This window comes from Neolamprologus multifasciatus, chromosome 5 (genome assembly GCF_963576455.1).
Source record: "Neolamprologus multifasciatus chromosome 5, fNeoMul1.2, whole genome shotgun sequence".
In the NCBI taxonomy this organism is placed as follows: domain Eukaryota; kingdom Metazoa; phylum Chordata; class Actinopteri; order Cichliformes; family Cichlidae; genus Neolamprologus; species Neolamprologus multifasciatus.
In genome coordinates, this window is record NC_140443.1 from 64,061 (window position 1) to 86,207 (window position 22,147).

The 22,147-nt window shown below is 45.0% G+C and overlaps 1 protein-coding gene across 3 annotated transcripts in view; it reads right to left on the bottom strand.

Moving 5' to 3' along the window:
• The window catches only part of kcnq2b (potassium voltage-gated channel, KQT-like subfamily, member 2b), a 37,338-nt gene extending 15,242 nt beyond the window's left edge, over positions 1 to 22,096 (bottom strand). The window contains exons 1-13 of one of the 3 annotated variants that reach the window (XM_085160700.1): positions 21,545 to 22,096; positions 20,865 to 21,015; positions 20,591 to 20,681; positions 19,104 to 19,230; positions 12,146 to 12,321; positions 6,065 to 6,190; positions 3,972 to 4,082; positions 3,799 to 3,894; positions 3,598 to 3,692; positions 3,448 to 3,516; positions 2,844 to 2,873; positions 2,065 to 2,144; positions 1,482 to 1,739 (exon numbers count right to left, since the gene is read on the bottom strand). In XM_085160700.1, the coding sequence (XP_085016826.1) occupies positions 1,482 to 1,739; positions 2,065 to 2,144; positions 2,844 to 2,873; positions 3,448 to 3,516; positions 3,598 to 3,692; positions 3,799 to 3,894; positions 3,972 to 4,082; positions 6,065 to 6,190; positions 12,146 to 12,321; positions 19,104 to 19,230; positions 20,591 to 20,681; positions 20,865 to 21,015; positions 21,545 to 21,677 (1,543 nt within the window). In that variant the 5' untranslated portion in view covers positions 21,678 to 22,096. The remainder of the gene's footprint in view (positions 1 to 1,481; positions 1,740 to 2,064; positions 2,145 to 2,843; positions 2,874 to 3,447; positions 3,517 to 3,597; positions 3,693 to 3,798; positions 3,895 to 3,971; positions 4,083 to 6,064; positions 6,191 to 12,145; positions 12,322 to 19,103; positions 19,231 to 20,590; positions 20,682 to 20,864; positions 21,016 to 21,544) is intronic. The other 2 variants (XM_085160699.1, XM_085160701.1) reach the window with 2 other exon arrangements.
• Between the last annotated feature and the right edge of the window lie 51 nt (positions 22,097 to 22,147).

Sequence of the window (22,147 nt, forward strand, 5' to 3'; positions counted from 1 at the left end):
ACAAACGTTCGTCCCACAGCAGTGTGGAAACGGCTCCGGCCACGCTCACATCCACTGTGAAGCCTTGGACATTTGCACCTGTACCATTGTGGTGCTGTGAGCCCACACATGATGGCGCCATGGTACTTTTTTATGTCCAATACCGATATCATAAGTTTGGATCTGCCGATACCGATATTTGTTTTTTTAATGTCTCGCTGTTCATACTCACATTTTAAAAAACAAAACAAGCTATTCTGTTACTCTGTATGCAAAAAATACACCCCAAACATTTCACAGTTCAGCAATACTGATCTTTGTATTTACATATTTAGCAGAACTTTAAGTATTTAAAGTAAAATTCTAAAATAATTTAAAATGCAATTTTATGCAGATTTCAAAAAGGTCTTTGTTCTGAAAAAAGTGCAATATCAGCACAAAATAATCTTTATATTCAACAAATAAAAAAGTGGAGCCTTTTATACTTAAAGCTGAACATAAACAGACATCCAGAGTGGAAAACAAATAAATGCAAACACTTCATGACACTCACCTTTGATCAGGATGGATGTCAGTGTGAGCCGTTTCTATCACATTTAACCTGAGGCTACATTTTGTGTCATTTACATACATATAAACACATATTTTTCATAGTTTTTTTCTGAACCATGAAACTGTTTGGCCATGCGCCGTCCCTGCGTCGGGAGCACACGCTGGGCTCTCCAAATCACACACAAACATCCCACATTCCTGATTTTTCGTTCACAGACACGTCTCATAACGACTAACTTCTCCTGAAACGTTGGAGGGTTTTATACAGTAAAGTCACAGGATAAAAATAATTATTAGTCATTTGTTAAAATAATAATTTTCTGTTGTAACCCTCAAACTGAATGGTAACGTAACCACAAACACTTCCACATCTAATGTCTTTAATGGAGTCGGACGAAACTGGATCCGCACTCCGTGCCGGCGAATGCTCGCAGCATGGGGGCAGCGGGTTTCTCCCCGATATCCGATCCAGTAATTTAGGTCAGGATTGATACCGATGCTGTATATCGGATCGTCCGGTCCAGAAGAGCTTGTTCACCCTGAGTCGTCGTCACTGGAGCTCTGATTCCTAATTTCACCTTTTTAATCTGATGATCGAACTCTGACCGGACAGATCAGAGAAAGTTTGCTGATGGAGGTGAGACAGCAGCAGACTCTGGATCAGTTTGATCCAATAAAAACGGTCCTGCCATGCAGGTGAACCCTGATTCACTGATTCCTTCGGGTGGATTCGGTTCCAGGCTGACAAACACGAGGATGAAGTCTACTAAACCAAACATTTAATCTCAAAACAACAGCAGTTTAGTGACGAATGCTTAGGTAAAGACAGACCACATCTTACAGAGTCCTGGTATGCAAACAGGACAAGCTGCTGATTTTTCTGAACATGTGATTTCAGTGCAGATTTTTGGGCGACTGGCATCGACACCGCTCGGCTCGGCCGGTCTTACCTTCAGAGTTCTGACGGGATGCTGCTCCCCGGATCCTGAAGGCCTGCCTAGTTCTGCTGCGTTCTCCAAAGCTCCAGCTCTTTGGAACCTTGCTGGGACTCTCTTCCAAATTGGGCTCTATGCTGGGGGACCGCCGCAAGGCCTGGACTCCCCCAGGACCTCCAGGTACTCCAGGACCAATGCCAGGAGCAGGACCCATTCCAGGTGCAACTCCTGGGCGAACGGGAGGAACCAGTAAGAAGGAAGGAAGACAGAGTGCTACTTCAGGTCCTGATTACAAGTAACGCTCTTTGCTTAAATGGCTCCTCCTGGTTATGACTGCCAGTCCTTGATGTGCACAAACCAGTAACCACCAGCTCACAGGGGTGCAGTGGTTACCTATGTTGCCTCACAGCCTGAGGGTCCTAGGGTTCAACCCATCCTATGAAACAGGCCGACCCCCCCACCACCACCACCACCAACGATCAGTGGATGGCGTGTTGTCTGAATCTATGTTTAAAGACTCCTTTAGCGCGTGGATGACATCAGTATCAGGATTGCTCCCAGACCAAAAACACGAACGTTAAAAAATATCAAAACCCACCGTGCTGAGGAGAACCTTTGCCTTTGGTTCCTGAACTCCGAGGAGACGAGAAGACCCTCTCCTTTAGACTCACCTTCTGACTGTGGGAGGGAGGAGAAAGACCAGGAGATTTTTAGTCACATCTGGAAAATGATCAGCTCTTTGGGTTATGGTCATATAATTACATAACTAACCAAACAGATACACTTTAGTCTTCATAGGTGATAAAAACTAAGGAGCTTGGAAAGAAAAAGACTGGAAGACATTTCACGTCTCATCCAACAGTCTTATTCAGCTGTGAGACCTCATCAGGTTTGGTCTTACAGTGGTTTCACCCGAAACCTCTGGTGATAACGACCGACACCTTTTTTCACTCCTTGGCTCATGAGATGAGGAACGTGATTAATAATGGGTCAACGAACCTCAACCAAGACACCTCTTGGATGAGAGGTGAAAGGTCATCACAAACATGTCAGAAGTCCAGGTGCTTTCTTTCCAAGCTCCTCATAGTACGATGACCTGATGGCTGAAAACCTACACAGACACACGGGTGTTAAACCTGGAAATATTCCCTGATTGCAGAGACTCAGAGGAACCATTTAAAACAAACAAATTTAGGGTGATTGCTGCTGATGACTTAGACAACAGAGGGTTCACCTCTTGAACTTCACCAAAGGAAATATTCAAATAGAAGGATGTAAGGCAACATGGATCTAAAAGGCTTTATGTGACAGCGTTTCTAAAGCGATGGTTGAATAAGATGTTGGGAAATCTGATGTGAGTCCTTGGAGAACACGGACCTGGGAGAAGGTTCAGGCTGAACATCCTTCCTGCAGGGAGATAAAGATTGCCATTAATCACTGACTTTAAAGACAATTATTCATCAGATTATTAAAGATTATTATTGTTCTTCAGTTAAACACCAATGAGCCAAACAGTGACATGGTCAGCACGACATCACCCTTTGGTTTAAATGTTCTAAATTCAGTTCAGTTTAGTTTTATTTATTTAGCTCCAAATCACAGCACCAGTCGCCTCAAAGCGCTTTGTATCGTAAGGTCAAGACTCTACAATCATATGACCCGCTATGAACAAGCACTTTGGCGACAGTGGGAAGGAAAAACTCCCTTTTAACAGGAAGAAACCTCCAGCAGAACCAGGCTCAGAGAGGGGCGGGGCCATCTGCTGTGATTGGTTGGGGTGAGAGAAGGAAGACAGGATAAAGACATGCTGTGGAAGAGAGACAGAGGTTAATAATAACTATTAAATGCAAAGTGTCTGTTAGCATTTTAGCTCCTGAAAGGTTGTTCTCAGGTGTTCTCAGGTGTTCTCAGGTTAGTTCGAGGAGGGTTTTTGGCTCACTGGCGCAGTTATGGTGCAGTCGTTGTGTGGAAACTTTCAGACCTGAATGAGAGTCCGGATTTGTTCTTGAGGTTCCTTAGTAAGTCCAACTGATTGAGAGGAGGGATCAACCTGCAGACACAAATTTCACAATCACACAGTTTCAGAACCCCTCAGGAGTGATTGGCTGCAGGTGCACAGGTGCAGTCTTACCTATACATGGGGACAGACACTGTCCTCTCGTAATAATCCCAGGTAGATGTCAGATCGGTTCGGCTCAGATTTGTGGCGTAAACCCTCCAGGCCGCCTGTCGACACAGGAAGGAAGCAGCTGAATCCTAAAAGGTCTCACGTGAGGGTGCCGGTGTAGATTCTCACCGCACAAAGTCAGTGTGATGTCAGAGCATGGCTCACCTGTATGAGTCCTGCTGCGGGATTTCGTCTCTTCTCAAAGTGTTTCTGTCTGTGCTGCTCCTGAACCTTCAGAGCAAAGCCAGAACCCAGAATCCCCTGAAGAGAAACACAGACAGGTGAGCTGGCACGAACAGGTGTCTCAGGTAAACCCAGGTAGATAAAAACTGACTCACAGCCGGCAGAGCAAAGAATGAAACTCCAATCAGAGTGAAGGTTGCAGCCAGCAGACGTCCATTCCAGGTGATGGGGAACTTGTCTCCATAACCGATGGTTGTCAAGGTGATCTGAGACACAAACAAACCGACTACATCGTCCCATCACGGAGGAGGAAACACCAGTTGTTTCAGCTCAGGTGTACACACCTGTACCACACCTGTGCTGTCAGTACTGATTAGGTGAACGTGTTTTTTACTGCCATGCTTTTAGTTCATGTATTTTGTTTTGCACTACGCATATTTTATATGTCATTCGGTCATTTATTGCGGGGTTAGGGTTAGGGGGATTAGGGAACTTTTGTACTGCATTGGTTCTGCTGGTGCACCTGAGTGAGGTGCACGGCCGTGTTGAAGCAGCAGAGGCCAATTTAAGTTGGAGGAAGTTCAAATGTTCTTAAAAGTATGTGTGACGTGCTCAAAGCATGGGTCAGCCAGCGAGGTATGTTGTAGTACGGCGGTCCACGGACGGTTTAATGTAAGACAATATTTTCACGGACCGGCCTTTAAGGTGTGGCGGATAAATACAACAAAATAAGATAATACAACCGAGACAAAAGTGGTGGGATTCAGTAACAATAAACGTGAATTCACTGTGTAATTGTGTAACTTTATTAGCAGCGTCCTCCTGAAGTGCACCAACAACACTGAGAGTAACATCCTCCTCTCTGCCCCTTAATGCTCTCCGGTTGCTATGGTAATGCATAAATATTTATTTCAAAATAAGATGCACAACTACAACACGTAGGGATGGGTATCGAAAACCGGTTCTTGTTGAGAACCGGTTCCCAGTGTTTCAATTCCTTGGAATTGTTTGCCATTTTTGCAAACGATTCCCTTATCGATTCCAGTCGCCCCGAATGACGTCACCACGTTGCGGAGCGTCATTTACCTGGCAGGAAACACGGCGCCTAAGCGGCTCAAACGCTCAAAAGTTTGGTTTTGCTTTAGGAGAACAGATGACAACAGGGCAACTTGCAATACTTGCAAAGTAGATATTTCATTTAAGGGAGGAAACACTACAAATATAAAAAAGCATTTGCTCAAAAAACACACGATGACCTTAAATGAATGTCGTGTTTTTAATTCTGCTCCGGACTCGTGAATCTCAACCCAGCAGCAGCGGTAACGTTTGCACGTCCTCTCCCGTTAATGCGGCAGGTAAATAATCAACTAACAGTGCATATTATGTTAGCGCGATCTGCCTTATTACAAAACCTGCCATTACTGTGCATTTAGGTGACCATGATGAGAGAGAGTCTGGCTCAGATGCTGGCAGTTCTCACTGCAGTCTACCGGTAGCGTCTCCTTTCAGGCAGGATAGACGAATGTCACCGAGCAGTGACTCACTTTGTGGTCAAAGGCTTGCACCCATTTGCCACAGCAGATGATTTTCGGTAAGTGAATGTGTTTAATTGTAGGCAGGGACATTACTGGATATTCTTGTGTAATTGCTACAGAATAATTGATGTTATACTTTGTTATTGCTACAGAAGAATATTTATTTTATTATTTTACATTTACAATTTTTTTTCCTGGGGACCCTGTGACACCCCATTGAAGAGCCGTAGGCTGTGGATCTCTTAAGATCTCACTGTTGGGTTTGTAAGGCCATGTTACTCCTAAATTTCTATCTTGTTCAAAGAGAAGATATAAAACAAAGTTCTAAGCTATTAGACCTTAGTGTTCTCCTTTTTTAAAAAGAATCGATAAGAGAATCGATAAAGAATCGAATCGTTAAACAGAATCGAAAATGGAATCGGAATCGTGAAAATCTTATCAATACCCATCCCTAACAACACGGGAAAGATCCAGGGAAACCGTTAACAATAAAAATTTCATTGAATTTTATGCTGTTTGAGTTCGACGGCGGCGTAATTTGTGATCAAGGTGATGCTGTAACAACAGCAATCCCGAGATTTTACAGCTCAGCAAAGCCAACCTCATGCCATCAGCAAGTGATGCTGTTTATACCTGCTGCAGCTCAGATAACTAATCACAGGCAAACACCTGATCTCAGGTGAGGTGTGGGTGTGTATGTGCATTCATCTTACCAGTCCCCACCAGAGGGCGTCAGCATATGTCTCAAACTGTTCATTATCTTCTTTTTCTGCCAGGTAAACGAGGAAACTTGCCAGAATGAGACACAAGAAGCCGATGTACCAGGCTGTGATCAGCTCCTGCAGTGGGCGAGAGACTAGAGGGTAAAGTCAGGACGGAGGAGAGCGCGGGAGGCATCCTGCTGAAACGCCTCAACCGGCTTCAAGCAGCACAGCAGCTACTTTAAGCTCCTCCACAGCTCGAGGTTCACAATCTATGACACACTGAAAGTTAAGGATATTCCCTTAGACTAATTTCCTCGTCCGTTAAGAGAAAAAAACGACTACACCTGTGAACTAGTCTAAAAGTAAGAAAAGTTTCGACTACATGACCTGACAGTTTATGACATCAAGGTTTGGAGGTGCCGGTCAGAGAGCGCACCCTGAATTTCTAAAAGTTTGTGGACTTGATGAATTTGAAGGGTGAGCCCTGCGTTTGTGAGCTCTCCACCATGGACATGAAGCTGGTGCACGGTGACCTCTGCAGCACCAACTTGAATAGAATAAAATAGAATAGATCTTTATTGTCCTGTTACAAGAACAATAAAAGACAGTTTGGAGTCTCTGTGTTAGCAGCCTGTAGAGTTTTACATTGAAATTCCTTCAGAGAAACCAAAAAGAGACTTAACGATGTTCCTGCACAGATCTTGGTTAAATACGCCATATAAAGGAGCAGCGTGATGATCGGTGGTAGTGCACACAGGGAGAGACCAGAGGTGGGGATGTCGGTTCATTATAATAAACACAGTGAAAATGTTAACAGCACAGTCGACGTTAAATCAGGGTGGAGGCAGGACATGCTGGGCTGGAGGTAGCTGGGCTCTGCTGGTTGGCAGGTTTCACTGAAGGTTTCTGGATTGTTTTCCACAAACTTTCTCCGTACATGTTGCAGTTGATCGTGTTGTTCTTCTCCAGTTGTTGCGTCTGAGGTGGACAACTTCATCCCCAGATGTAACTAACCCAGATGCTCCTTAGTTGAGGCTAGTTGAGGGTTAATGTTTTTCAAAATCATTTTAACAACATCACCTTCACTTATAGTCGGCTGCCAGTGTATGCAGAGTGATTGATACATGTAGGCAACGTCTCTGATGCTCTCAGCCTCTTTTTGGACTGTGCTCTGCACTCTCTCAGCCAGCTCATAGTCTCCTGATAGGAATGCATCATTTCCAGGTTTGGATTTTATGGGATGCCTTGAAGTTCCATGTAGAACATTACAAAGAGTAATAAGCCCCTCGTCAGTGAGTGGGTTAAGGCTTCCCCCCTCTCTAGGTACTGACGAGGATCAGACTCATCAGCTTTTCCAAATGTTGGGAAAGGCACTTTGATAGGCCGCTTCTCCCCATTCTACTCCTCGTTTCACCTCGGACGGTTAGTTGGTTACAACCTGGGTTGGCCCCCACTCTTAGATGTTTCTCTCCAAATATGTCGTCTGAATAGTTTGCAACCCTGCATGTCCGGGACAGAGAGAAGGATCCTTTATCGGTTGGATGACATCAGGTATGAGTTTTGTGGTTATTTGAGTGTACTGGTCCTTTAAACTTCACTCGTTTGACAAGTTGTTTTCTGTGAGATTTGTGTTCATTTGTTCCATTTGAAAAACTGTTTTTTGTGTTCAGTGCTCGTGTTTAGCCCCTCCTCCTAGTCGTGTTGGTTCTCCACAGGTTTTTAGGCCGTTCCAGATCCTGATCAGCAATATTTGATGACGTGAACAGATTCACTTCCTTTGTTCTTTAATCGATTTTCCAGGAGGAGAGTTGGACAAGTTTAACCCTTAGATGCACACGTGGGGTCAAAAATGACCCCATGGGTTGTTTTTCTTCAAAATCTTTAAAATGCAAAGTTGTAATATATTCAAGGGGTATTCCTCATAAAATATGTTTGTAACATGAGGCCATTTGCATTTTTATTTATTTTTTCATTAATTTTAAAAAAATGCAGTTTTTGTATCACTACCCCACTCTTCCACAAGTGGGTCAAAAATGACCCCAAGCAGTTCCTGTGGAAGCTTCTATGAAACTTTCATTCTTAGCAGCTCTGACTGTCACTTACACTTCTGATGGATCAGGAATTAATTTTTACACAGTAACGTACATGATTTATAGACAGGGCTGCACATAAGTGGTCCGCAGGTACGCATTCACTGTCAAAATAAAAGTATTCCCGGAAATTCAGAGAATACACGCTTCTTTTGTGGTGGAAGAACACCAAAGTAATTGCTTACGGAGCTTCTTCGACATCTTTAAGAGTTCTGAACAAATGTCTGTCCTCCTCCAGAACATCTAATGTACGCAAACGAGCGTTCCAACTTTTTATCTGGTGCACGTCTTTTATTTTGACAGCAAATGTGCACCTGCGGACCATTTATGTGCAGCCCTGTTTATAGTTTCCTGTGCATTTCAAACATTATACTTTCTGATTTTTTTTTTTATATTTAAAGTAGCATGGCTGCTATGAGGCCAGCTAGGATCCCAGTAGGACCTTGCCCTACAAATGATCCCGGACGGATGGGATGAAGAGCCAGGCACTGACTCAGAACCTGACATCTCAGACATAGAGGACCCAGACTATTGTCACCCCCACTGAACAAGGCCAGTCAGACACAGAGGAGTCCTCTGATGAGTCCTCTGAAGAGGAAATGGATATTGAGTCCAACAGAATGAGCCCCTCTTACTGCTCGAGCCACAATATTCTGAATTAGTCAGCCAGGGCTTGCACCTGGGTTTAGTACTGTCTCCCCAATAGATGCATGGAAGATGTTCATGTCTGATAATATAATAGAAGAGGTGCTGCACAAACATGGAGGCACAAAGAGTCGCCACAGACAGGGGAAAAGAGTGGAGAAATGTAATCAAACATCAGCTCCTGGCCTTCATTTGATTGACCATTCTTGCAGGAAGTGAGAAGAACTGGGATGTACCAGTTGGTGTGTTTTTGGGAGTCCTCTGCATAACCCATTGTACAAGGCCACTATGTCAATTCAAAGATTTAAAGATATTCGCCGTTTCTTGCACTTTGATGACAAAAGGACCAGAGCCTACCGACTGAAAACAAACCACGTGGCAGCTTTCTGCTGCATATGGGGCTGTTCCTGGTCGACTGCAGGCAGAAATTCAACCTCAGTGATTGTGTTACAGTGGATCGACATGTGCCTTTCAGAGGGAAGGCCCAGCTTCTGCAGTATATGCAGAGCAAGCATACAAAAGTGATACAAGTGATACAAAAACTGCAATTTCTTAAAATTAATGAAGAAATAAATAAAAATGCAAAGGGCCTCATGTCACAAACATGTTTTATGAGGAATACCTCAAATATGAAAATATTACAACTCTTCGTTTTAAAGATTTTGAAGAATAAAAACCGAGTTTATAGCAAAATGCATTGATTTTTTTGGGGTCATTTTTGACGCCACTCGTGGAAGAGTGCAGGTTGTGCATCCAAGGGTTAAAGGAGCAGCGAGCTCACTCAGATCCATACCCCGCAGTGAATTACGGGAGGAGAGTTTCGTTTGCTGATACCGTCTCCATTTCCAAGGGTGACCCAGCACTGGGAGCCATTTTGTGTTTCTGTTGTTTCAAATAAAGTTTTTTCTTTCTTTATTTAATGGGTTTATAATTAATGAACGAGTCCCATCCGAGGTGTCATTTTTCTATTTGTCAGTTTATATAATGAAGGTTTGGGGGAAGCAGTCAGGTACAGCAAACCTCACAGAGGATGTAAACATGTAACAGAGCTTACCACCCTCAGCACGAAACAAACCACGGCTTCGTATTCACACACTGAAAGTGTAGTTCATGGCTCATGTTTGGTCCACGTTTTATCGCTCACCAGTCCACTGCAGTGACAAACAGCACAGGAAGTCCACTCCGCTTTTTCCAATCACTCAACGAAAGGAGTCTCAAACCAGCTGTGCACATCTGCACACAAAGTCCAGCCTGGAGCAGCGACCGCGCCTCACTGCCACCTCCATCCACAAAGAAATCCTCCTGCTTCAGAGCCAGACGATCCCGTGCTTTCCACTGGCGTGCTTCTTTTGAAGGCTGACAGTGGGGCCTTCCACCCGGAAACACTGGGCCGCTCCATGTCGAGGACCACTCCAAAAGGAATTGGGGGTGTGGCGGTGAGTTTGCACGAGGTGATCCGAGTTCAGAGCAGCAGACACATGAGCACTGGCCATACGTTCATCCTTTGATGAACACGCATACAAAGTCAGATTCCTTTGCAGAACGTAGATAATTCAGCATTCAGCAGGTTCCACACAGGTTCTGGTCCGCACCATCACGCATTCCACACATTGCTGAACGTCTTCATGCGTTCTTAAGTCCTTTGTCAGTTCTCTCAGTCACAGCTCGCACTTTCGCTATACACCTAATGGCTCATAACAGCAGCCCCACTGTCCTGCGTCCCCACATGTCTACAAATCCAAAAGACTGGATGGACAAACCCCCACGATCACTCCAAAGTCCAAAGTCCAACGATCACTCTGAGCCTGCTTGCTAACACTGTAGACCACAGGTGTCGAACTCCAGGTCTCGAGGGCCGGTGTCCTGCAGGTTTAGATGTAACCTTGATACAACACAGCTGATTTAAATGGCTAAATGACCTCCTCAACATGTCATGAAGTTCTCCAGAGGCCTGGTAATAAAATAATCATGTGATTCAGGTGTGTTGACCCAGAGTGAGATCTAAAACCTGCAGGACACCGGCCCTCGAGGCCTGGAGTTGGACACCCCTGCTGTGGACCAAACTTTCCTGAGATCTGGTCATCTTCCAGGATACTCTGACAGGTAAACAGTAGGGGCGCAACGAAACACAAAATTCACGGTTCGATACTTTGGTGTCACAGTTCGATATTTTTTCGATACAAAAAAATGTTCATGCTTTTTTAATTTGTCATTTATTAAAATTATAAATATATATTTTAACTTAAATGCACAGTTTTTAAATTTAATGTTGCTGAAACAACAAAGTAATAAAAAAAATAAATCTCTGATGGAGAAATCACTCGTCTTTGGAAAAGAGAGTTTATTACAGAGAAATGTCTCTTTCCAAAATAAAAGCTATACTATACGCTTCTTCTGGGCTATATTCTCAGCAGCATAATCAAGCATTGCGTGGCACATCCAACACACTGTTTTACTTTAGTCCATGACGCGCTTACCTTCAGGGTCATACTTCACATGAAGACCAAAATAGTTCCAAACGCCAGATCTGAATGAGGGTGGGGGAGGTTCAATTTGCCATGTTGCAACGAGCTTAGCTTCTGTCTCGCTAGCTTGCCCTGCACTCAGTGAATCTGCGCTCGACAGTGCAGCCTAGGCGGAGTAGTCGAACGCAGATTCACTGAGCGCTGAACACAGACAGCACCGTCAGCAGAAAAGTTGATAAAATAAATTAAAACATTTGTATTGTTCGATACATATGCGTACCAAACCGAAAGCACTGTATCGAACGGTTCAATATCAATACGAGTATCGTTGCACCCCTAGTAAACAGGTAACCAACAAAAATAGACTGACTCTAAATTTTATTTATACTCTTTTCTATTTTGAGGCATATGTGAAACACTGATCTAATCAATAACTCCGATCAATACAGATGAAAGTCATAAACCAATACTGCAGCTCAGTGTTGTGGCTTCTCTAATACTGCAGACCTGGTACAGTAAGTTCTCAGATGTGGGGTTAAGCACAAGCTTTGACATTTGACATCCGTCAGTCTGGGTGCCAGCTGAGCTCAGTGGCTGAGCGGGCGACCACACAACTGCAGAGCAGAGGCTCGGGTTCGACCCGACCCGTGGCCCTTTGCTGCGTGCCATCTCCTCCCTTTCTATTCAACCTTCACTTTCAACATCCAGTAAAGTCATAAATACTTCAAATAGTGGACCAATCTCAGATCTGTAAATATTCTGATTCTTTGATTTCAGTCAGTTTTTAAACTTTCGTGTCCTGTTCCAGACTCTCCGTGTTTTATCACAGTGAGGTGTAACCACCGACAAGTCAGCGCCACGTCAGGTGGCGTCACACATACGAGTTTTACCTTGCTGTGAGCGTAGACCACCGATCCCAGCAGCTTCCAGGTTCCTCCTCGGCGATCCATACGGATCATTCGGAGAATCTGAAGGAACCGCAGCGACCTGATGGCCGACGTGGCGAAGACGTTTCCCTGAGTCCCTGCAGCCAGGACTGATATGGATGCTATGAGCACCATGATGTCTGCAGACAGACAGGTTACAGGTCAGAGATGGACTTTGTACCATCATGAACTGGTCCTTTCCATTAGCACTGGCAGTCTAACATGGCCCCACTGGCACAAACCCAGCTTTCTGTTTTCATTACAGACGCTGGGTCTGTCTGTGAAATCATCATGTTACTTACCACTTTTAATAATAATGATGATAATACATTTGCTTTTATGCACCTTTAAACACTCAACGTCACCTTACGCAGAAGAATAAAACAACAACAGACATAAACACCAATTGGATCGGTTTGATTGGTTTGTGGAGGACGAGTCGAGATCTTTTATAGATTTTATGTTCCAGGCGACTGAAATAAACGATGGTGCAACACAGGAGGAGCCAAGGCGTCTAAAATCTCATCAAGTCCATCATTACATGAGCGTTTAATCAGGGAAGGACGGAGGATTTATGCTCGGGAGGCAGGCAGAGTGTTCAAATTAATGCCCCTGATGCTGCAAAAGGAGATGAGTTAAATTAACATTAAAGACATTCACATGTGGTCAGAGGTGGGGAGATAAGCTGCAGCAGGGGTGTCCTCCAGGTGTTAGATATCACTCTGTGTCACCCAGGATTAGTTCATCAGCAGGCCTCTGGAGAACTACAAGACATGTTGTTGACTGGATCCTATCCAAGCTACCATGTGGCGAGAGGCGGGGCTAACACAGACAGCCATTCACACCTATGGGAAATCCCCAGTTAACCTAACCCCACTAACTGTGTGTCTTTGGACTGGGAGGAAGTCGGGGTACCCGGAGAGGACCCACACAGACCAATGACATCCAGACAGCAACGGGACACTGGCAGAGAGTGGGAGAGGGCGACTGTGTGGAAACGTAGGAAAAGCTGGGTCGTCCAGATGAGCACAGACCCCCAAACAACACGTTAATGCACAAAGCTGCTGAACCACAGGAGGGCTTTGGACCAGTGAGAACACAGGTTATGGGTGGGAGTTAACAAACATTAACAACAGGTAAGACAAGGCTCACCAACATGCCAGCAGCAGCTGGTCGCCCCAGCGTTCACTCCCACGAAGAATCTGTGATGAAGACAACACCCAGATTTCCTCCCTCTTAAACCCGCCTCCTGCTCGCTAACCTGCTGTTGAGCTGATGTTAACACCTGGCTCTCACAAAAAGTCCTCAAACTCCATGAAAGCATTTGTTTTAGTGAGTTATCCCACTCACTGACAGACCGTGACATCTCCCACTGTCCCTGCATATCTACATGTTGTATAAAAACATCTGTAGCACGACTGCAGCAGCTGGACTCCTGGCACATGCATGTTTAGCTCAGTCTACTGCTCCCAGCTTAGTTCTGTTGATCAGCTCCTTCTAATAACTCCAAACTGACGGCTCGACTCATACAAGCAGCCGTGAATTCCCCCGAAACTCTGGAATCATCTCCGTCTTCAAACTGCAAACATACTTCCTCCCATCAGCTGTTTCAGCTTCAGACTAACTTAAACTATAACTCTAACTTTAATTATTCAAATTTTTATTATTCATTTATTTTGTTGTCCTTTGACTCCGGGGGGCTAACACACAGACAACCATTCACACTCACATTCACACCTATGGGCGAATGACCAGCCACCCCAACCCTATGATAACTAAATCATTTGTGTTGCATTGTTTACTGGTTGTGCAGCACTTGGTGAACATCTGTTGTGTTTAAATGTGCTGTGCTGTCCCTGCTGTGAGGCAGAGCTCTGGGTTTGTTGTACGGTCTGACCTTGAGGTCCACTCCTGTCTCTAATGTTCTTCACCTGTGGATAATCTTTCTCTGGACAACGATGGACAACGATGGAGTTTAGCAATACTGTTAAAACCTTCTGAGACTGATGGGCAACAGTTGCTTCTCTAAGATCACTTTGATGTCTTTCCTCCTGTGTTAACACGCCCAAATGCTGCAGAGCAGCTGATTTCATCAGCAGCTCATGAGTTCATCAGCAGCTCATGAGTTCATCAGCAGCAAGGCTGGATGGTCCAGCTCCACCCTAAACACAGTTGGAGATGCTGAGATGAAGGGAGTGAAACCACAGCCGCGCCTTTTGTAGAACTTTGGAAGTCCAACAGGTCCTTCTCACTGAACTGAACTGTGTCTTGTTGAGGGTGAAGAAGAGGAACAGAGCAGCAGAGGCTGCACACAAACAAGCGGTGGGATCGACTTTGACGTGACTTTTAAACTCTGCTTCTACAGACCAGAGGAAGTGAAGACCTGTAGAGGAATTTCTTTCACTAAGGTATTAATCACATTATTTCATTGTTTTAACATGTCTGACACTCATACTTAAGACAAATGGTAGGGGGTGTAGCAAAGATGTTGGGGGGAAAACAGGAACTCCAGAGGACCAGTCTTTTGTCTCTTGAGGACTCTGGGAAGTAGCAAGGGAGTGTGAAACAGCTGTGTACTGCCTTTTGTTCCTGGAGAAGGTATTTAACTGAGAGGCTGACTTTGGCTCAGAGAGACTCTGCTGACCCTGCCCCGTGGTCATGCAGGGGCTTCACAAGCTTGTTTGTATGTTCTTTGTGTGTGCTTGGAAATAAAAGAATGCTAGCTACCGCTCACCGCTCGTCTGCAGGCTTTATTTAAGTGGAAAACTTCCACAACAAAATGGCGCTGCGAGCAGGGCGGTCCGTGTGGTCGCTGAACAACGGTTCCGTGGACGGGCTGATCACCCCTGAGGGAAAAGGTACCTTTGTCCTACCAGCTGTTGAAGCAAAGGAAATGGAGGAGTCACGGAGCCGTGTTTCAGTCACCACCGAGATCATCGATTTTGAGGGGACTTCTGCAGATGGGTGAGTTGTAGCTAACTTTGTATACAGTTATGAGGAGTTTTTTGTCTGGCCGAGGGGGAGAACGCTGGCCGACCCCGGAGTTCGAGTCTCCGGGAGGAAAAACCTGGTGGTTTGAGGCCCCAGGCTTGTGTTGGGTACGGCTCATCACAAGGACATTGGCTCGAGCACGTTGTTGGGGAGAAGCCGGCCCAGACCTGTGTTCGGTCGAAGTACGTCACAGGGACAGCAACTCGGGTACACTGTCGGGATCCATCTCTGTGTACTATAGTGCACGGAGTGGCGGTGTTCGTTCCTTGGTCCGTAGAAGGCAAGGGCCTCACGGGGGACGCCTCGTGTAGTAAAATGGGATCTAGATCCAGTAGATCGGCAGACCTTCCACCAGGCGGCCGGAGACAAAACTCAATACGTGACTGTATGGTAAGAATTGAGTAAATGTGTGGTGTGTAAGATTGCAGAGAATGGTTGTGTGGGAAACGTTGATGTGTGTGTGTAAAAACAGTGAGAAACGGGGTTACAAAATGTTGAAAATGGGGAACAAAAACAAGGGGAAAAAAAAAAGGGAGGAGTGTAGAAATGTGTGTAAAAGTTGTTTCCAACTAGTGGGAGAAGATGGTACTGCAGGCCACCAGCTCCCCTAGGGTGGACACACACAAAATTAGCAAAATTGTTGATAAAAATAAGCAAATAGGAAGAGGGTTTGGTGTTTTTCAACGTAGAACAACTACAATCTCTCTGGGTTTTTAAGAAAAGGGAATTCAGAACCAGAGAGGGGAGAGGTGTTGTTTTAAGCAATGAGAAGAATGATCAAAATGTTTCAGTGTGTCACTTGCAGGTGAAGAGCAGACCTGGATCAATTTTCCACATGCAGCAGTCGGAAGAAAATTATAGGTTAACACCATTAGAAACACTCAAGCCAAGCTTTGGCTAAATTGTTTCACAGCTTAACTTCCATGTGTTTGTCACCCTGAGAACACAAGCTCCAAGAATCTCTCCCTGAAGACAAGAAATGCAGTTCCAGAACAACGAGATGGATCTCAAGAGCTCACAGCAGCATCCTGAGCAGTGAAGAAAAGGTCCAGCAGCAGCTGTGCAAGACAGCGACAGCAAGGAGAAAAATGGCATCATCATGACTGGATGGATGGATGTGCATTTCCAACGAGCTGCACCTTCACTGTGTGTGAAAAGACTGCTTGAGTTGGACATTTGCCACTTTCGGCGCAAAAATGGCAAAATGAGACCGTGGAAAACAGGACAAAGCTGAAAGACAACTGACTCTCACTGGACTGCTGCAAGGGGGAGAGATGAGATGAGACCACAGTCAAAGGAGAAGGGGACAACATGGAGGAATGCTGTTGTAGTGTGGGAATGAAATTTGGGTTTAGGAAAACTGGGAAAAAAAAAAAAAAACGACTGCCTTGCGTGGAGAATTGAAAAGTGTCTGGAGCACCGCAAAAAGGAGAGGTACACAAAAAATTACACAAACAGAAAAATGCATTAATCCTACTAACACAAACACACATGCAATGAATCTCATGAAGACCAAATAGCATCTTAAGCATGCATTTCTGTTACCATCATCTTGTCCGGTTAGCTTAGTAGGTTAAGAAGTGATACATAGACTAGTGAACTAGTATTATTTTTGGGGAAGGATGATTGAATCATTGCAGGGGTGAACAGAATGCTGCGGGAGGGTCAGATGAGTGGGGACTAATAGATTATTGAGTTTCTGGTTTCTGATGTGTGGGGGAGGTCTTATCATGACACACATCTGGGTACATGGGGAAAACAAAAACTCATTTTCTAATAGAATATTGCTGTTGTGTGAGGTGTGTGACTGGTGGATGAAAGTTTTGGGGATTTACTTGGCTGATGCATTTTCTTTTGGTACCACTTTAAACCTGCCAATTAGTTTTGTTTTCTTCATCATTCTAAGAAAGTATGCTTAGACAACTTCTAAAAGAGGCCTTCATATTTTTTGATTTTTAACAGTGCACTGAGATTTTTGTTTGGCAATTTTCTCTTTTTCAAGCAGGCCTGCAAGATCGGAATCGAAAGCGCTACACAACATGTTGATCAATCGCAAGTGAGCTTCTCCAAAATTAAAATGGGCTCGGGAGAAAGCCACTTATTTGGGACAATCAGAAAACAAGTCCCTGTCAAAAAGGATTCAGCGAGGTAATCCAGTCTAAATTCTTTTTTTTTTTCCTTTTTGAAATGACGTCATTGCTGGCAGTAGAAACTTATTGCGACACAAGAGGTTCTGCTATCAGCAATAAACACGGGGACTGACTGGACTGACAAAAACTTGACTGACTTGACACCAATATGCAAGATTGCACCTCCACCCAGAGAGACAAAAGGGTGGATGTATGTATGTATGTATGTTTCTTTTTACAGGAGCAGAAAGGTGACAGCAACATCCTGGGTTGCATGGGCTTTTGAGCCGTGCTGACTTAACCTTTTAATTGCCACTTTCTGTGTCTTTGTGAATTTACCAGCGGTGTGTTATTCATGACCTTGTATTGTTTACAGTGCAGAGGTCACTGTGAGAAAGTGTGCATACAGACGCGCTGCGCTAACATCTATATCACTTTTTCCACAGCAGAGGGCTAATCATATGATCTAATCACATGATTTACAGCAGGACACACCACTGGCTAATGTTTTTTTTTCTTACGACAGGGCCTGGAGTAAAGCTACTTCAGGGAAGAAGCCCTGAGAATTTTTAAGAGACAATGCACAACTTTATTGTGTATGTCTAATGGTGATAAGCTGACATAGGGCAAAAGAGGGTTTTTTCCGGGGAAGTTTTCATTTTTAAATTGCAGGAACCGTGACATGAGGGATATGGAAGGATTGACTGAGGCGCAGATGCAAACTATGACTAGGAGACAACGCTTCAAGAGGACCACTGAGAAGCAGGGACCATCTGCAGGACAACAGACAAACGACAGTGGGCTTCCAAAGGATTGTCATGAGGAGATTTTGAACAGCAAAATCTTAAAATAAAATGAAAGAGTTTCGACGTTGACGCTGAGGAAGACAACTAAGGTGTACGACGTGCTCTGCCTTAAATCTACAGCCGCGTTGGAACAGAAATCGAGGGATGGAGAGAGCGTGCCAAGCTCCAAAAGTGACAGCGCAAGGAAGATCAGCGTTGGAGTTATGACTATGTAAATGGCACAGACGCCAGGAGCCATGACTGTGACAGAGACTGACCACCTAATGCTGTTTCACTTTGCCATGCAAAGTACTTTGACACTCTGGAGAAGACCTTTCCTCTGTATCATTGGTGTTTCCATTTGCATGTGAGAGCTTAGATTGTGGGGAAGATTAAAGATGAACAAAGGGTGGTGGGAGAACAGTGAAGTGAGGATACACAGTGTGAAACTCCTTTAAGTGTACAATAATGTTGATGTAATATGCAGAATGTCAGGAAAGAAATTCTGGTTTAATGTGATTCTTGATTTTAGAATCAAAGGGTGGGATTGTAGAGGAATTTCTTTCACTAAGGTATTAATCACATTATTTCATTGTTTTAACATGTCTGACACTCATACTTAAGACAAATGGTAGGGGGTGTAGCAAAGATGTTGGGGGGAAAACAGGAACTCCAGAGGACCAGTCTTTTGTCTCTTGAGGACTCTGGGAAGTAGCAAGGGAGTGTGAAACAGCTGTGTACTGCCTTTTGTTCCTGGAGAAGGTATTTAACTGAGAGGCTGACTTTGGCTCAGAGAGACTCTGCTGACCCTGCCCCGTGGTCATGCAGGGGCTTCACAAGCTTGTTTGTATGTTCTTTGTGTGTGCTTGGAAATAAAAGAATGCTAGCTACCGCTCACCGCTCGTCTGCAGGCTTTATTTAAGTGGAAAAACTTCCACAACAGACCTTTGTGGATGAAGCTCAGAGATAATGAAGCAGACTGAACGTGACCAACAAACACACTCAGCTCTGACCCACCGATGACGCAGAAGGGCTTCCTGGCGAATTTCAGCCGACCTCGCCACCCTCTGTACCGACAGCAGCACCCGGCAGCCCAGATCCTCACCATGTACTCCACCCCGAACACCACGATGGTCACCACCTCCTGTTACACCACAACAACACGCTGTTAACGATCAGAGCAGCACGTATGTGCTCAGAAGATTATATCCAGCTTTATGTGAAGAATGAAACGCTGCAGCTGAACAGAACCGTCACTGACTTTATATTTGTTTCATCTCCGCTTACAGCACCATCACGTGTGCCATCAGCTCCACACTGAGCCAAACCTTTGACACTAGCAGGGGTGTCCAACTCCAGGCCTGGAGGGCCGGTGTCCTGCAGGATCTCACGCTGGGTCAGCACACCTGAATCACACGATGAGTTCATCAGGCCTCTGGAGGAGGACATGTTGAGGAGGTCATGAAATCAGCTGACATGTCTAAACCTGCAACACCGGCCCTGAGGCCTGGAGTTGGACACCACTGAGCTAAGCCTTCTGCTTTCTGTGATTTGCATAAAAAAAATTATGGTACAAAATTTGAAAACATATTGTTTTTGGGGTTTTTTTCGCTTCTTATCTTCACAAGTTGTTAAGCTGTATTTTAGTGAACGATGGTGCGTCTCTCTCAGACGTTTCTTTAACACTGAAATCTTCATCAGTGTTTGAACATGACGGTGTGTGACCCTTTCCCTGCCTGGATCTCTGATCTGGGACCAGCACATTCAAACTATCTGCAGTTCAAATATGACAAAAACTTTATATATGTGCTGCTGGGGGGGGGGGGGGGGGGGTGTCAATGTTACTAGTTGTCTTTTGCATCGTATTGCAAAAACAACTAGTAACATTTGTGATTTTTATATGAATATTTCACAATACTAAAGATAAAGTGTGTAGAATGATTTTCATCAAGAATTTGTTGGTCATAAAGTGGAGAAAATTTCAGGTTTCATGCTGTTTGAGTAAATATGACTTTGTTGCACCACAAAAACAAAAATATATTATTAGATCGTCCACATGAAACCAAGTTCTGGAGTTTAACGGTGTTAAATATGTAGACTGACTCTACCAGCCGACTTTGTTGAGTCTAATATTTCAGGTTAAAGTATTACTGTAAACTAAAAACAAAACCACGCACATATTTAACACACAGCACAGTCTGATGAAGTTTTATTATCATGTGCTCAAATGTGAGACTTTACTCGAGGGCTCGACTTTCTTCACATTATAATTATAATTATATATTATAATCAGCATCACATTTCCTCTGTTCCAAAGATCCAGGTTCAGTTTCACTCCGAGTGGAAATTTCAGGCTTTTGTCTTTGGAAATTTTTTATGTTCAAACATTGGCTCGAGTTTCAGTGTTTGAGAAAAAGGCCTGAAAGTTGGTCTACAATATTCACGTGGACATATGTGGACATAAATGTAAGCACGATGGTCGAGCACGATGTTTGCGTGGTTACCAGGATGTAGAGCGCGTCCTCTGAGCTCTTCTCGTACTCTCTGATGGTGGAGAACACAGACAGAACCAGGCAGGAGAACACCAGCAGGAACCTGAACACAGAACAGGAAAGATCTGCGTTTCAGGGAAAATAAACATTAGTGAGGTGACCTCACCCTGAGAGACGGCTGTGGGGAAGAGAGGGCGGGAACATTAAGGACCGCCCAGCTGTCCCCACCTGCCCACTTTTCTCCTGCTCGTTACATTGGTGCGCAGGTGTGCGGACAGGTACGTACACATAGGCGTGGTAGATAAAGGCCCATCCTCGGGGTCTCTCCAAGACGTTGTACAGGAAGTTCTGCAGGCGCCTGTAGAGGGCGTTTCGTTTGGGAGGTTTCTTCCCCCCGGAGACGCTGCTGCGCTGCCGCCGAGGCCCCTCGTCTCCACCTGGACACAGAAACATGTCAGACAAGCACACGGACGCTTATATGTGCTGCTGGGGGGGCAGTATGGGAGTGATGTGGGAGTAAATCTACTGTGAAACCCTCCGTCTGTGAGGGGCAGCCAATCAGAGGAAAGCAGAATCAGAAATACTTAATTATTAATCCCAGCGTGTGGTCACAGTAAGAACAGTAACGAACAAGGAAAAACAATCCAGTTATTATTTACTAATTAATAATATAATTACAGAAAATCTCTTAAAGGGGGAGGAGCTAAAACATCTGATCTGAGGTGTCCAGAGCAAGATAAAGAAGGATTATTCTGAGCTGTGAATCATGCAAAGCTGCTCCGGTGGATCAGCCAATCACATTCAAGCCTCCTCTCAGTAAACACCTGCACCGTGAAGCTGATTGGTCCTAACCTTCAAGAGAAAGGTTTGTGGGTTTTAGTGACAGAGTGACCACGTGACCTGTCCTGTATACGTTTAAGTGAAATCAGCTGCTCTGGTTATTAAAGATAACACACAGCTGCTCACCCGCTATGAGCAGAGCACCGTCCCTACTGGAGTCCGTCCCTCCGGCCTCCAAACCCACGAAGCCGACCTTCAGCTTCTTCTGGTCGGCCTGCGCTCCGGGGAACACCCCGCCGTTGCGAGATTTCTGCACCATGGCGGACCGACGATGTGCACCGATTCACCGAGCTACAGCCAGCCCGCGGACCGAGCATCGAGGCCGGGCAGGGCCGGCGGGAGCATCTTGGCCGAGGAGGAGGAGAAACGGAGAGGAGGAAGAGGAGGATGCAGCACAGACGAACTGCAGATTGGCTGATCAGCAGGTTTTTGACTTCCCGCACGAGGAAGGAAACAGAATGACGTCACCGCGTCAGAAACATTGATCACTTCGATCAGCTGCAAAAAAAAAAAAAAGAATAAGAAAAAAAAGGCGTGATCGCTTATCACCGTCTCCACGGTAACGTGATGTCGACGGCGGTCACCATGGCAGCACGAGGTGTGGGCGGATGGAGATTGTGGCACAACATCATTAACCAAAGAACCAATCAGGTTGGTGATGACGACAGACCCTGCAGCGTCAGCAGAGCCTGGTGACAGTGGGAATGAAGAACCCTTCTCTATCCTCAG